The 15,159-nt window shown below is 45.4% G+C and overlaps 1 protein-coding gene across 24 annotated transcripts in view; it reads right to left on the bottom strand.

The window, feature by feature from the left end:
- NRXN2 (neurexin 2) overlaps positions 1–15,159 on the bottom strand; it is a 1,346,335-nt gene that overhangs the window by 850,264 nt on the left and 480,912 nt on the right. For all 24 annotated transcript variants that reach the window (XM_030218496.1, XM_030218492.1, XM_030218493.1 and 21 more), the window contains one exon: positions 12,555–12,745. In XM_030218496.1, coding sequence (XP_030074356.1) covers positions 12,555–12,745 — 191 coding nt within the window. The remainder of the gene's footprint in view (positions 1–12,554; positions 12,746–15,159) is intronic.

Below are 15,159 nucleotides of genomic sequence, written 5' to 3'. Positions count from 1 at the left end.
CTAACTCTCACCACCCTATAAATCTTAACATTTTACATTAGAGAATATCACTTATGCCCTTGACTCATCAATGAAAATATTAGGAATCATGACTGATCAATTCCTTACCCTTGAAACTCAAGTTTATAAGGTGGTCTCAAGTGTCTTTAATTCACTTTGGAAACTAAAGATATTTATTTATTTATTAGGATATTAAGACCTTTTTTTTACTAAATCAGTCTTTCGTACTTTGGTTCAATCTCTAGTACTAGCAAAATTCGACTCCTGCAACTCCATTGATGCAGGAATAAAAAGCAGCCTTATCAAAAAATTACAAACTGTTCAAAATACTGCTGTGTGCATCATATGTGGATCACCCCACTTTGAAAAAGCAACTCCTATATAACCTACATTGGTTACCAATAAAAGATAGAATCTCTTTCACGTTCTCTGTTTTTATTCACCAAATTCTATATGGTTTTGGTCCATCATATATGGACAATCTCATTGAATTACCCCCAGGTAATGCCATATCATCATCCAGAGAATATCTCATTCTGCATTTTCCTATTTGTAGAGGAGTGTGGTAGCCGTGTTAGTCCACTCTTATTTGTAGGAATGTGATCTATAAAACAATTCTCAATGCCAGTTTCTCATATCAAGGCACTAAAATTTGGAATTCTCTACCAAAAATAATTAAATGCACAGATGATTACCTGCCCTTCAGAAACCTACTGAAAACTCATTTTTTTCAATTTAGCCTTTCAGAAAACAAAGAATTCTATTTGAACATTATCCATTCATACAATTAATTTCACTTCTTCTTTCCTCCCTAATCCTATCTAGCCTTAATTATACCCATATTTATTCTTCACTTCTTTGTTTACAAACTTAATTATGATTTAATCTTCTTCTCTATCCATCTACCCTTAAGAACAGTTGCATCCAAGTTAATTCACCACATATGTTATACAAAGCCAATATATAGCATTATTTATTGTACTTTATAATCTGTTTATGTAATTTTTTTATACGTATCATTCATTTAATTGTTTGTTATGTAAGCCACATTGAACCTGAGTCACTCTCGGGCTAATGTGGGGTAAAAATGTCATAAATAATAAATATAAAGCATTTGCTAAGGGAGTTTCCTAATAAAGGTTGAACTAATGTATTTTCAAAGGTCACACTAAAATGTTTATGCAAAGTATTTTGAAACTATATAAGGGGTCCTGGTTTTTTTCCCGCCCTCACAACAAGAAGTTGCATCAGAGAGGGCCAGATGCGGCAGACTGGGAAGGCCCCGGAGTGCCTGTGTGAATCGTGGACGGCCTGAAAATGTAAGCTGCAAGCACTGCAGAGGCAGCGGGGGAAGGAGAAGGAAGAGGCAGCAATCCTGGACCTACAGGAAGGAAGGTAGCGAGCAATGCTGGATTTAGGGAAGGCAGAGGTGTGCTGATGTGAGAGGATGGGGCTGCAGGGAGGCAGAGGTGTGCTGGTGTGAGAGGATGGGGCTGCAGGGAAAGGGAGACCCCTGTGGCTGGGGGGGGGGGGGATTAGACATTTCAAATTATTTGTCAAACATCCAGCTACAAACTGACCTCACTATGTAAAATAAATAGTCTAAATCTGGAGCACCTCCTAACTCAATGTTTTCTGATCATCTACAGTCTGTACAGGGCTGGTGCTAGACATGATGGGGCCCAGGGCACATGCTAGGGAGAGGGCCCCAAAGCTTACTTACAGGCTGTCCCTCTTTCAACAGGTAGGTTTGGGACCCCCCCAGTATCATGGAGCTCAGGGCAGTTGCCCTGTTTGCCCACCCCTAACGCCGGCCCTGAACGTGGCATAGCAGGGGCAACCCCCCCTCCCCAAACACAGTCCCAGCATAGGAACTCCGACCCTTCTCTAGGTGATCCCCATCTCTATCTCCTTTCCCTGTGATTGGTCCTGAACCTCGTCCTCTCACAGCCCCAAACTCCCAGGCAGCGTGATATGAAAGGCTGTGCGAATGAGGGGCACAAAAATAGCTCCCAGCCCACAATCTCCTCTCATTGGTGATGATGAAGCAGGTGGGGCGGGGAGATGCCAGTGGGCGAGTTACACAGGGTGTGATAAACACAGTGGTTGCCTTACCCTGAGGAGGCCGCTAGATGGCACTCTCCAACCCGAAACATGAAAATACCCTGATCTGGCCACTAGAGGGAGCCAAAGAGGATAGACCATTGTAGTGACCAGAAGGGACGGCTAGGGGGTGCTCGTGGTATAGGACCTGTCTTTCCCTAGAGAGGCTGCCAGGGGGAACTCTCTCAGTAGAAGTGGGAGAGAGTTCTTGGTGTGGACCTTTTCTGGAAGCAGGGGGGAGAGACCTAGAGAGGTGGGGTGGATTATTGGTCATCCTATAAAAAGCACCCTTTAAGCTAAGAGAGGAGAGAAGATGGGGGGGAGGGGGGGACCTGCAATGCCCAGAGCCTGAGGAGTACCAGCAGGGAGAAAGGGAAGAAAGAAACCTGCTGAAGGACAGCTCAAGAGAAGGGTTAGGAGAAGGTTTCCTCCAAACCCAAAGAGGTACTTACCTAGTGGGGGGACCAGGAACTGTGTACTATTGTTATGAACAATTGCTAATGAGACAGAACTAACAGCCGGGGGGTGGAGGATAGGACTGTAAGGTCAAGGTGAGTGAAGAAGTCCTATCCAGGGGTGGTGGCTGTTTTACACTGAGGCCCCGGTCTCTCAAAGTAAAGGGGCTCAGTCATTGGATTGGTGAGTGAAGGATACTTGGAAAGAAGTGAGTTCCACAAGACGGGGGTAAAGTCTAATAAACTGAATTTGCATTTTTGATTGGCTCATTTGCATAGATGTGAAAGCTGGAGAATCCCAGGTGAAGTTCCAGGGGAGTGCGAGGGGTCATGGCCCGTGGATCAGAGGGGTGACTGGGACACCCTGGACTGGAGAGGATTTCCAGCCAAAGGAAGGCATGCCCGAGCAGTCACCCTGAGTAAGGCAGGAGCCCCAGATAATGAGGTGGGTGCCTGCAAGGGACTAAGCAAGACTACACAGAGTCCTGCTCAGGAGCCTGAAGCTAGGTAGAGAGCAGGAAGGGTGGTTTTTTTTTTTTTTTAAACAGACTGTCTTGATGCCAAGTGCCAGCGAGCCACAAGAAGGCTGAGTTGAATAATACTCTGAGGCGGGGAAGATAAAGGAAGATCCTTTGTGTTTTGAACTGTCTGTTTTTGTGCTGTGCTTGCTGAAGTTAACCTGAAGGGAGGGGGAAGATAAAGGAAACCCCCTTGTTTGGAACTGTTTGCTTCTGTGCTGTGCTTGTTTGAGTTACCAGGGATTTACCACAAGTTGTTTTTGAACTGCTTTGGTGGGAACTGCCGGTGGCTGAGCAGTTTACCTGATCAAGTGCAATATGTGGCTTGGCTTGGGTGCCAAGGGAACTCCGAAGAGACTGCCAAGTGAGACCCCGGCCAGCCGAGGGCTGCAGTTCAGTCACCCTGTGGCCGGGAGCTTTACAAGGGTGCAATTGTAGCTTGGTACAGTCCTGCTCCTAGAGGAACAGAACCCGTCAGCATGGAGAGGAGAGTGCAGGACATTCAAGGTTAGGAGCAAGTACTAAGCCCCACCCTTCCACAGCCTGGATCAACAGAACCCAGAGAAGCACTTAAGAAACCAAACTGGACAATTTCTTGTGCAGAGGAAGAAGGACTCTTTTGCAATCTAAGCACACCCTTTCCCTTCCTCTTGCTTGTTCCTGTAAATCAGATACACCTCTACCCGAGACTGTAATATCCACGAGGGAGATGCTAAGGTGTTATTGGAGTCTCCCACTGCATTTTAGGCCCCTGGAGTATCCAGCCTCCTCCCTGTCACTCAGTGCTCTCATCACTGCCCACCTGTCTTCTTAATGGTGCTGGGGTACTCTTTGCTATTCAGCACCTGACTTCCAGTCTCCCTGTGACCTCAGAGTGCATCAGATGAATTTTAATTCCGTTTTTAGAGACAGAGAGATAGAGAGAGAGGACCCATCTGTTCATCTCTGGATCATTATAAAACTCCCTCAGCATTGTTGTGCAATCAGTTTATGAGGGCTACGTCTCTTGTCTTTAAATATTTTGCAGAACAGGTGGTGCTAGGGTCCCAGTTTGTACAGATAATCTGGATTCTGAACCCTGTCCATCCTTAGCTCTGCATTTTAAGGACACTTGTGTATTGAGCACTTTTTCTATCAGTCTGTCCATTCCTTTCTTCCACTCTGCAGACCCCAGGAGCTCAGGGCAGAACTGTTGAAATAGCAGAGACCTGCATATTAAGTACAGTAAAAGGGGTGGGATGGCGGAAGCCTGTCTGTTCTGAGGATGTAAAGATGTGAAGCTCCCTGGGAGTGAATATTTGTACCAATCTGTACATAGGGCTGTGTGATTTTCTTCATATGTGTGTGTGTGTACATAGATTGGCATATTATATGTGTGTGTGAGTGTCTGTGCATAGATTAATGTGTGTGTGTGTTTCTGAGTATTCTTGAGTCCTAGAAAGTACTCTGGACCTCTTAGGTAGTGTGCATAGTGTATCACATTGCCAAATTGCCCCAGATCTTCAATGTGGTCATTCTCTTGGCTTCCTTCAGTACAAGAACAAGACCCTGAGCATTAAGTTTAAAAATTAAATGATCTAAATTTTTTCCCACCAGGGTGCACAATGAACAGAGAAAAGATTTTCTCCTCACCCTACTCATACTCTGAAAATCCGAGGGCTTAAAGCCAGGCATACTGAAATGGTCTCGCTCCACCAAGAGACAACAGCAGCAAACAGGTCACGTCTCGACCTTCCAGTGGATAAATCACAGAAAGAGCTCTCTCTGAATACAAGGACTGGAGGGCTCGGGGGATGGACACAGAGCCTGTTACCTCTAGGACTGGAGCAATGGCGTAGCTACGAGGGTCATGGGGGCCTGAGCCCCTTCCCCCAAATTGGCACTAGGGCTCCTGTTTTAGCTGGCGGGGGTCCCGTGCTGGTCTCCGCTCACAGGACAAATCCCTCCTCTCTGCTCCCTTCTCCACCATCGCCAACTCCCGTTTCTGCCCTTTCTGCCTTGCCTCTCCCTATGCTTGGAACAAACTCCCTGAGCCCATACCCAGAGCCCCCTCCCTGCCCATCTTCAAATCCTTACTCAAAGCCCATCTCTTCAATGTCACCTTCGGCACCTAATCATTTTACCTCTATCCAGGAAATCTAGACTTACCCAATTGACTGCACATGTTGTCCATTAGATTGTAAGCTCCTGTGAGCAGGGACTATCCTTCTTTGTTAAACTGTACAGCGCTGCATAACCCTAGTAGCGCTTTAGAAATGTTAAGTAGTAGTAGTAGTCTCGCTGCATTGCCTACTCTGCTTTTCTCAGTCAAGCTGTGCAAACTCATTTTAGTGAAACTGAGCATGCGCAACACCGCAATGCTCAGTTTCATTAAAACGAACATGCATGGCGCGACTGAAAACAGGACAGGCAAGACTAGCGCAGGAGAAACGCTTCAGCTAGCAGGGTTGGGGACCCCCGCCAGCCAAGGTACCATCGAGGTCTGGCTATGCCCCTGGACTGGACAGCTCAGGGGATGGGCACAGCGATACAGAATCTGTCACCTGTAGGACTGGAGAGCTCAGAAGTTGTGCAGGGATACACAGCCTGTCACCTTTATTTTTATTTATTGGGATTTATTAACTGCTTTTATGAACAGATTTCACCCAAGGCAGTGTACAGCAGGTCCAGTTTAAAATAAAACTTTCAATTTTGTTGACAGCATAACAATAGTCAAATGAGCAAATATAATAAATGAAGTAACCTTAGAAATATAATGTCAGTATATTACAAATACCATAATAGACAGAATATTCAAATAACAGACATATAATACAACGTCAGCATAATACCAATGAAACACCCAATAAACAACATAATAGAACATTCAAATAGCACAGATATGATGCTAATGCTTCATATCTAGGACTTCAGGGCATGGGTCCAGGGATACAGAGCTGAAATTTCACCTCTAGGGCTGGAGGATTCAGGGGGTGGAGACAGGGATATTTACTTATTTAGATTTTTGCTCACACCTTTTTCAGTAGTAGCTCAAGGTCAGTTACATTCAGGTACATTGGGTATTTCCCTGTCCCAGGAGGGCTCACAATCTAAATTTGCACCTGAGGCAATGGAGGCTTAGGTGACTTGCCCAGGATCACAAGGAGCAGTAAGTAGTGGGATTTAAGCCAGGCATCTCTGGATGTCAAGACCTGTGCTCTAATTATTAGGCCACTCCTCCACTCCTCCTATGGAGACTGTCACTTCTAGGATTGGAGAAATGAGGGGACAGGTGCAGGAATACAGAATTTGTTGCCTTCTAGGGACAGACTGGCCGATATTCAAAACTATTTAACCTTCCAGGAACGGCTCCTGGTTGGTTAAATAGCATTTTAGTGCATAACCATAGATATTGTTTAGGAGATAACTGGTTATCTCCACTGAATATTTGTGGTCAGCGGCTAGCCTCTAATCGACTAAATCGTGCGACATAGCTGGTTAGGCGCAGATATTCAGCGCCAAACTGGCTATATCTAGCAGTTAAAACAGGCCGCATAAATAGCAGGCCTATCTATCTTTAACTGCTAAGCACTTAACTGGTTAGTGCTGAATATCAGTTCAAGCGGTTAAGTTGCCACGAAGAAAAATGAAACCAGATATTCAATGTTGGTTGCCTGAAATGTCCTGGCAGGGGAGGGGATGGTATCATCTCTAGCTCTGGAAGTCTTTGGAGGTAGGTTGAAGAACCCATACATCTCTCAGCAGTCCACATTCAGAATGGAATTGTTATATTCTCCCCAGGATAGCAGAAGGTGCTAAGAATTATCCTCACAGCTGTCCAAGTTTTCTCTGAATAAGTAGAAGCCAGATTCTGGCTGTAGTCAGCTCCACATTTCTTGTGCCCTCTCCTGATCCCAGTCACCTCATGTCTCTAGAGACTCATCCCTGTTCATTAACACCTGCTCTCTTCTCCCTACACCTTCCCTTCATTAGTCAGCTCCTGCAACTTCTTAATGAGGAGTTAAGGGTATGAAGCCAGAGCTTTGAGGTCATGGGTGAATTGTGAAGCCCAGCACCTCACCTGATATCTGATACTCTCTGGCTCAATACTTCATTACAAAATCCCTCCCCCCTCCCCCATCCCTGGAAGAGTCAAAGCAGGGCTATGCATCCCAGGAGAGAGAGAGAAACCGAGAAAACGCAGCTGAGAAAATTGAAGACACAAAGACAGAGGCAGAGACACGTGTAAACCAAGGGAAAAAAATGAAAGACAAAACCTAAGATCCCAAGACAGCCACAGAAAGACTAATACGTTGATGATCAATTTCCCCACGCTGTTCCAAACAGTGGATCAGAGCTAATAGCATGCAAATTTAGGTGCACTATTAGCTCTGCTCATTGGGGTACTTCTGCGGGAGGATTGTGTCCGGGCATATGCCCAAGGCACAATCCTCCAGCAGAAGTTATTTGAAGGGTCCAGGCTGTCAAAAAAACCAAAAAGCCCAGAACTGTCAAACATTATCAGTCCAAGGGGCTGGATGGCCAGTGGACCTCCAACCCCACTAACTCCTCCCAGGTCAAATTTCTCTGGTGGCCCAGTGGCCTTCTCCCTGCCCCCCAGCCCCCTGACCCGACACAGGAGCACAGAGGGGCTGGAAGTCTGGTGGACTTCTAACCCTAAAAATGCTGTCCCTGGTGTCCCAGTGGACATCCCCCATCCCCACCCGCCCTGGTGGTCTGGCTCCCCCCCGAACCTCCCGTACCTTGCAATGACGGAGGAGGGAGTAGCACTCTCTCCTCTTTCCAGATCGCCTCCAAATTGGTGGTGCCCTGCCTTGCCCAGTGCATCCTGCACTGGGAATGGCAGGGTGACACCATTTTGGAGGCGGTGCTGGAAGGAGGAGGAAGTGCTACTCCTTCCTCTAACATTGCAAGGTACAGGGGGGCTTTGGGGGCGCTAGACTACCTAGGCGGGTAGGGGTGGGGATGCCCACTGGGCCACCAGGGACAGCTTTTTTGGTGTCTGGGGAGGGGAGTTTAGGGGAGCTAGAGATCCACTGGACCCTGTGTTGGTGAGAGGGTGTGGGAGGGAAGGAGGCCACTGGGCCACCAGGGAAACTTGCTTTGGGGGAGTTAGCGGGGGGGGGGGGGGGGGGGGCTGTTAGCATGCAGATGCTTGCTGAGCAGGGCTCAACATTCCTCCTCAATGCTCCGCAAACCTTAACGCCAGCTCTGAGCTGGGTTTGCCGCAGGAGCAGTGCCAATGTTTGGAGCACTGCCCACTGAGCACTAGGGAGGAACAGTTAATGCCCTGTTTAGCACGTACTTGCATGCAACTTGCGGTCAGAGTCTGTGAGCACATTGTTTCACATACTCGCGGGCTTTGATCATGGGGTGGGAGCAAACACTGGCAATAGTTTGACGCTAATAGCCTCTAGCGCTCACGTTTGCTTCTGATCATCGGCTCATAAGACAGCTAGAAACAATCAGAGAGAGCATGAAACAGAGACTGCCAGATGAAACCTAAGACAGTCAGATAAAGTCAGATACAGAGAACATAAGGCAGTCAAAGACATCTAAGCAGACAAAGAGAATGGCCAATAACAAGAGAAACATTTACAAAGAGACAGAGTGTCAAAGATAGCTAGAGAAAGCTAGTGAAAATCTGAGACTGACAGAATGCAAATTTGCTTACCTGTAACAGGTATTCTCTGAGAACAGAGGGATGATGTCATCTGACAAAGCTCAGTTTGGAGCAGTATAACAAAGATTTCAAGCTTTCCAAAATGTTCTACAGAGCATATATAGGAGTTTCTAAATCATGGTCAAGTATACATATGTAGTTCACAACATACTTTATGCAATGAGTTATCTTGTTGAGCAGACTGGATGGACCGTACAGGTCTTTATCGCTTTCATTTATTTTTATTTATGATATTTATATCCCGCATTAGCCCGAGTAGAACTTGGGTTCAATGTGGTTTACATAACAATCAGCCAGTCAATAAAAATAGAATAAAATAAAACATAGAAAAGAAAATAAGATAATACCTTTTTTATTGGACTAAATACATTTTTTGATTAGCCTTTGAAAACTAATCCAAAAATGTATTAAGTTAGTCCAATAAAAAAGGTATCATCTTATTTTCTTTTCTATGTTTTATTTTATTCTATTTCTATTAACTGGCTTTAGAAGTGGACTAACACGGCTACCACATCTCTCTACTCATAACAATTAGAAAAGCATAAACATGTTCAAAATATATTAACAGAAAGTAAAATATATCATATAATGTTAGACCAATAAAACATGAGTTAGGAGCAGATGTAATTAAATACTTACCCCCCTGTTTACTAAAGCTTAGCTTGAGTTATCTGCAGCAGGGCCCATTTTATTCCTATAGGCCCTGCTGCAGATAACTCAAGCTAAGCTTTAGTAAACAATCCCCTTAGTGATTTAAGCTAGATAATTGAAATATGGAGGAAAAAGGTAAGGGCTAGGATTAACTGAGTTAGACAGGAGTAGTGGGAGGTGGGATGAGGTAAAAATTAATGCCATGAGAAGAGTGCTTATTTCCTTAAAGGCTAGACTGAAGAAGTGAGTTTCTGAATAGACTTCAGAATAACAAATAATCATCGGTGCATTTGATGATTTTAGGTAAGGAGTTCCAAATTTTATTGCCTTGATATGAAAAGTTAGCAGTATGGATTGTTTTGTAGGTTACTTTCTTACAATTTGATAGGATAAGATGTTCTCTAGAAGATTTAGAGGCATTAAGTAAGGGTAATTCAATGAGGCTGTTCATGTATATTGGGGCCGAACCAATCAAAATATTGTGAATGAAGGTACATAGCTTGAAAGATATTCTATCTTTTATTGGCAGCCATTTATAGTCATCTATTATTTTACACTGATAGCATTGGCTCAATTTAGTACCAAGCTAGTATTAGAAGAAGCCAACTGTTAGAGAAGAGGAGATGCGTTTTGTGAAGACTAGTATCTTGTTTTCAAAGAACACTTATTTTCAGCAGCAGTACCCAGATACCATGGTGAATATCCAGATACCATGGTGACTGCTAACCTAAGTAACACCTGAAAACTGCTGCTACTTGGATAACTTTCGTCTCCGCCCTGACTGTGCCCCCCCCCCCCCCCCCCACCAGACCAACCCATCACTATCCAGATAGTGTTGCAGCAGTCTGTAAAGATATTCAGTGGTACTATCCCAGGGAATCAACTCTGCCTTGAAAAGTAGGGAGCAGGGGGATTGCCCTATGGGGAGGGGTGGAGGACAGAATGAGCCTCCACTGATGTGAACAAGCAGTACATCTCTGTCTGTACTTTTTAAAAGCACAGTGTTTGCAGGCCAAGCTCCTTGAAGCAGGGACTGTCCTTTATGTCAATTTATGTTAATCTGTACAGCGCTGCGTAACCCTAGTAGCGCTCTAGAAATGTTAAGTAGTAGTAGTAGTAGTAGTAGTAGTAGTGCTAGTTGAGGTATATAAATATTATAGATGATTTTTTTAAAAACTGAAAGTAAGAACAAATACATAGCAACTATGCTTAGGCCAAGTAAATATAAAATCATGCATTTGAGACATAGAAGTCCAGGGGCCAGGTACCAATATCTGCCGTCATTTACTATGTTACTATGTAGCTCATGAGCTTCTGTGCCTTTAAGAGGGCAGACCCGGAGGGGACACACTGCTGCTAGGATTTGTTTACATCAACTGAGCAAGGTTGCCAAGTGGGCGGTTTTCCCGCCCAATTGGGCGGTTTTCCGCGACCCGCTGTGGGAAATTTTTGCCCGCTGCGGGTCGCGGTTTTTTTGGGTTGGTTTTTGTGCAGTTTTTCGGGCCTTTGGGGGCGGGGCTACCGTTGGGGGCGGGGCTAGTGACGTTTTGGGCGGGGTCAATGACGGAGGAGGCGGGGGCGATGACGAAGGAGGCGGGGCCGATGACAGAATGGGGGGCGATGACGGAGGAGGCGGAGTCGATGACGGCGGGGGCGGGGTTGATGATGGCGGGGTGGGGTGTGAACTTTTTGGGCGGGTTTCGGGGCCGAGTACCTGGCAACACTGCAACTGAGGAAAGGAGGGCTTGCAACTAGATGTGGGAGCAGTACAGTTAGGTGGGGGGTGGGAATGAGGGGCCAGGGCAGGATTTTAATGCCTAGGCAGATATGTTTTTCACAATTCGTCCCTGATAGGGATCTATAAAGACCATAATTACCCTTCTGAGTTTTAGTAAAGTCTTTGCCACTAAGAAAATGGAGGACACATATACAGGAGGCCTTTTCCCAAATTTAGGAAGAAGGTTTCTGAGGCGTCACTTCCTTAAACAGAACTGAAGAACCTTCCTATACAGAGGAGATGCAAACACATGTAAATGTTAATGCCTAGTTTACAGGCTTGCCCCCAGAGTGACTAGAAAACTTTCAACCCCTGGGCTCTGTGGAAAAGAGGTGGTCCAGCCTGATGACACTGACATAGGAACCTCTGCCCGCGATTATGCTTTGTCTACATCACTACAGCCAGAGCTTCATCAGAGGACTGCAACCCATTTGTGAGTATTGCTATCCTGCTTGTCTTCAGAGAAAGTCAGAGGCAGCTAAAAAGAACTTGAGAAAGCCAAAGAGTCAAAAGGAGTTAGAGAAAGTCCAAGGCAGCCAGAAAGAGAGAGAAAGCTTCAAACATGAATAGGATGAGGGAAAAGCCGTAGGGCCCAGGGAATAAAGAAAGAGAAGCACAGAGGGAGGAAGGTGAGGATGGCGAGGGATAAAAAAGGATAAACTGATAGAAACCAAAGACAGAGAGATGAAAAGGGTACAACATATTAAGACTGTGACTCCCAGAGAATGGGTCTGAAGTGCAGCACCCCACAGAGCTGGCTCAGCCTGTGCCCAAAGACTAGAGCCAGAGATGACATCTGCATATATAAATGCACCTATACAGTTAATACACATACAGGGTTCACAGACAAACACACAACCAGCACTTATCTATGCAGCCAAGGATGTATTTGTCATCTCCAGTCACTAGTGGGCAGTAGAGGCCAAACCATGATCAATCTGTCTGCATCTTGTCTTTCCATAAACACTACATGTAGCCTGGCCTTTTATGCTCCTATCACACACACTGGTTAGCGAACTCTGAGAAACACCTCATCACCCAGGTCTCTACCTGCCCAAAGCCTGTCTAGATTCATAGCAGCTGCTGCTTAGTTCATTTGAGGCATTCCCTGAGGAAGGGACTTGAAAGCTTGAGCCCCCTTCCCTCTGATGCAGAAAATATGAAAAAGGAATGGCAAGACACAGGGCAGAGTTGCGGCCAGACCTTGCTTTCTCTTACTCCATAGCTGACACACACCGCATGATTAGAGAGAACCATATCCATGCTTCAGAATCCCAAGAAGAGACAGATGTTCAAGGAAAACATCTACCTTTCTCTGCATAAAGTACCTTACATCAGGTAGGCAATGATTCAAGGAAGGACCCTACCTTTCAGGTCCAGGTTGCGGGCACCATTGGAGTGCTGAGTGACTGTGCGGGAGTCAATCTTGAGTGTGTGGACGTTATTGGTGTCACGAGAGACAATTACATTATGCCAGTGGTTGTCATTCACAGGTTTGTCAGAGTTTCCTTTCATTAGGGAGGGGCCATTCCCCAGGTCAAAGACATAGTGGATGTATCTGAGAAAAAAACAGGGGAGGAAAAGAGGAGAAAGTGTGAGAAGAAGACCCACAATGATGTCAGCCACCAGAAGCTGTCATGAACATTTAATGAGAGAGACAGAGAGAATGCAAATCTAGACCTGCTAAATACCTACTGCAAAACATGAACCATACAGGCAGGTCTCCCAAAGGCACAAAGTACCCACATCGTTGAACACCACCAATACTTTCATCATGGACTGTCTGGACACTAATCAAAACCCTCGTTTCTGAAGGGAAAACAGTATTTTACCCACAGAAAAGGGCTTTCATTACTGCCATCTACATGATCAGAGAAAAGGTAGCCAAGCACCAGAATCTGGGAATTTGTCTTATGTACTGTCCTTTTTGTACTCTGACATTATATTTTTCTGTTTTTATTATGTGCTTTATTCTATTGTATATCTTTTGTGATTTAAATGTCTGTTCTATTTATTTATTTTGGGCCCAATATTCAAAATGATTTAAACGGCCAGGAAAAGCTCCTGGCCGTTTAAGGGGTCCTTCTACTAAGCCGCGTAGGCACCTACGCACGTCCAACATGCACCAATTTGGAACTACCACCCGGCTACCGTGTGGCCCGGGTGGCAATTTCATTTTGTATGTGTGTCCAGTAGGCACGCTGGAGATTTTCCGGCGTACGGCACTAATTGGGCGGTAATCAGCATTGTACACGTACTGACAGTTACCTCCCGGTTAACTCATGAGACCTTACCGTTAAGTCAATGGGTGGCAGTAAGGTCTTAGGCCCAAAATGGACGTGGGCCAATTTTCATTTTGCCGCACGTCCATTTTCGGCCCCCCAAAATAAAGGCCTTTTTTGCAGGTGTGCTGAAAAATGAACCTGTGCGTGTCCAATACACGCGTCTATGCCAGCGCAGGCCACTTTTCAGTGCACCTTAGTAAAAGTAACCCCTAAATCACCAGTCCGGGGTTAACCGGAAATTTTCAGTGGCACTTAACCAGATAGTGCTATTGAAAATGTCCAGTTAGCACTCAAGCCAAAGTCGGCTATTTTGGGGGCGTTTTCGGGTGGAGTCAGCACTTAGCTGGTTAAAATAACCAAATAAATAGTGACCACATAAAATGCAGTCTTATCTTTATGTAGTTCTTCATAGCTGGTTAACTACCAAATATACCCTGTTCCCTATACCCAGAAATTCAATGCCGAAGCCCAGACATGGCCCAGCCTCAAATTTCCAGGATGAACACAGGTGGCGGTCAGTAAAACACTGATCGCCGCCAGCTGAATATTGGGCCTTTTGGTTTTATTATTGTGTATATTGATCTGTAAGCCGCCAAGAATGGTAGATTGAGTGGGATATAAGTTTTTTTTAACTAACTAGAGGGTCCTTTTACCAAGCTGCAGGAAAAATGGCCCTGTGCTGGTGGTGGGCTCTGTTTTCCCCGCGCGCTAGGGCCGTTTTATCCACTGCCGGTAAAAGCCCCTCCCCCAAAAATGGCCATGCAGTGAGATAACTCTTACCGCATGGCCATGCGGCGGGGAGTCCTTACCGCCACCCATTGAGGTAACAATAAGGGCTCCCGCACTAACTGGGAGGTAACCGGGCAGCGCACCTTATCCCCCAGAAATGGCACATGCTTGGGGTGGGACTACCATTGGTGGCCGCGTTGGGCCAGTGATAGTCCTGGATGAACAAGCGATAAGTCCGCTGGGCTTACCATTGCTCTGTAAAAGGGCTCCTAAATAAATACATATATATATATATATATATATATATATATATATATATATATATATATATACATAATTCCTTTTATTTTTTAACCACTTTTCAGGGCTGTCCATACCACTAAGTGATTAGGCATTTACTTTAAGACACCAGAATCTGGAGGAGGGGGGAAGCAAAATAGAAAGTAGACCCAGTCAGGTGGAGCAGCATATCTGACAGGGACGCCTATCCCCTCCAGCCCAAGTGAAAACTGAGTCAGCAAGGTGGGGCAGTATCCCATAGGTCTTCCTCTTTCTCCTTCTCTTCCTCTATAATGCTGGCACTGTGATCATGTTCAAAATGCATTGCAAAATCAGAATCAGGAAGTGCTGGCCCATGACCATACATTTTAAATGTGCTGGTGATGCTGATACTGGCTTTCAGGATGAGGAGGAGGAACAGTGGGGAGCTGTTATGAGTAAATTAGGATCGGCAGGGCACGGGGAATTCTGATGATAGTGAGTTGGGGCAGTGAACTGCAGGATTAATTCTCACAGGCTATAATTTAGTCAGCTAGATTTAGTTGATTTTTCAGCTGAAACCTAGCCAGCTAGGATGTGGCTGAAAGTGTGCTAAAATACAGCTGACTTGATTACAACTGTGAGCCCTATTCAAAACCGTATCATCACACATACCGACTGTTATGCCAGTAAAGTTTCC

This window comes from Microcaecilia unicolor, chromosome 11, assembly GCF_901765095.1.
Source record: "Microcaecilia unicolor chromosome 11, aMicUni1.1, whole genome shotgun sequence".
In the NCBI taxonomy this organism is placed as follows: domain Eukaryota; kingdom Metazoa; phylum Chordata; class Amphibia; order Gymnophiona; family Siphonopidae; genus Microcaecilia; species Microcaecilia unicolor.
Note: the sequence above shows the minus strand (reverse complement) of the source record. Positions and strands in the feature narration are given on the sequence as shown.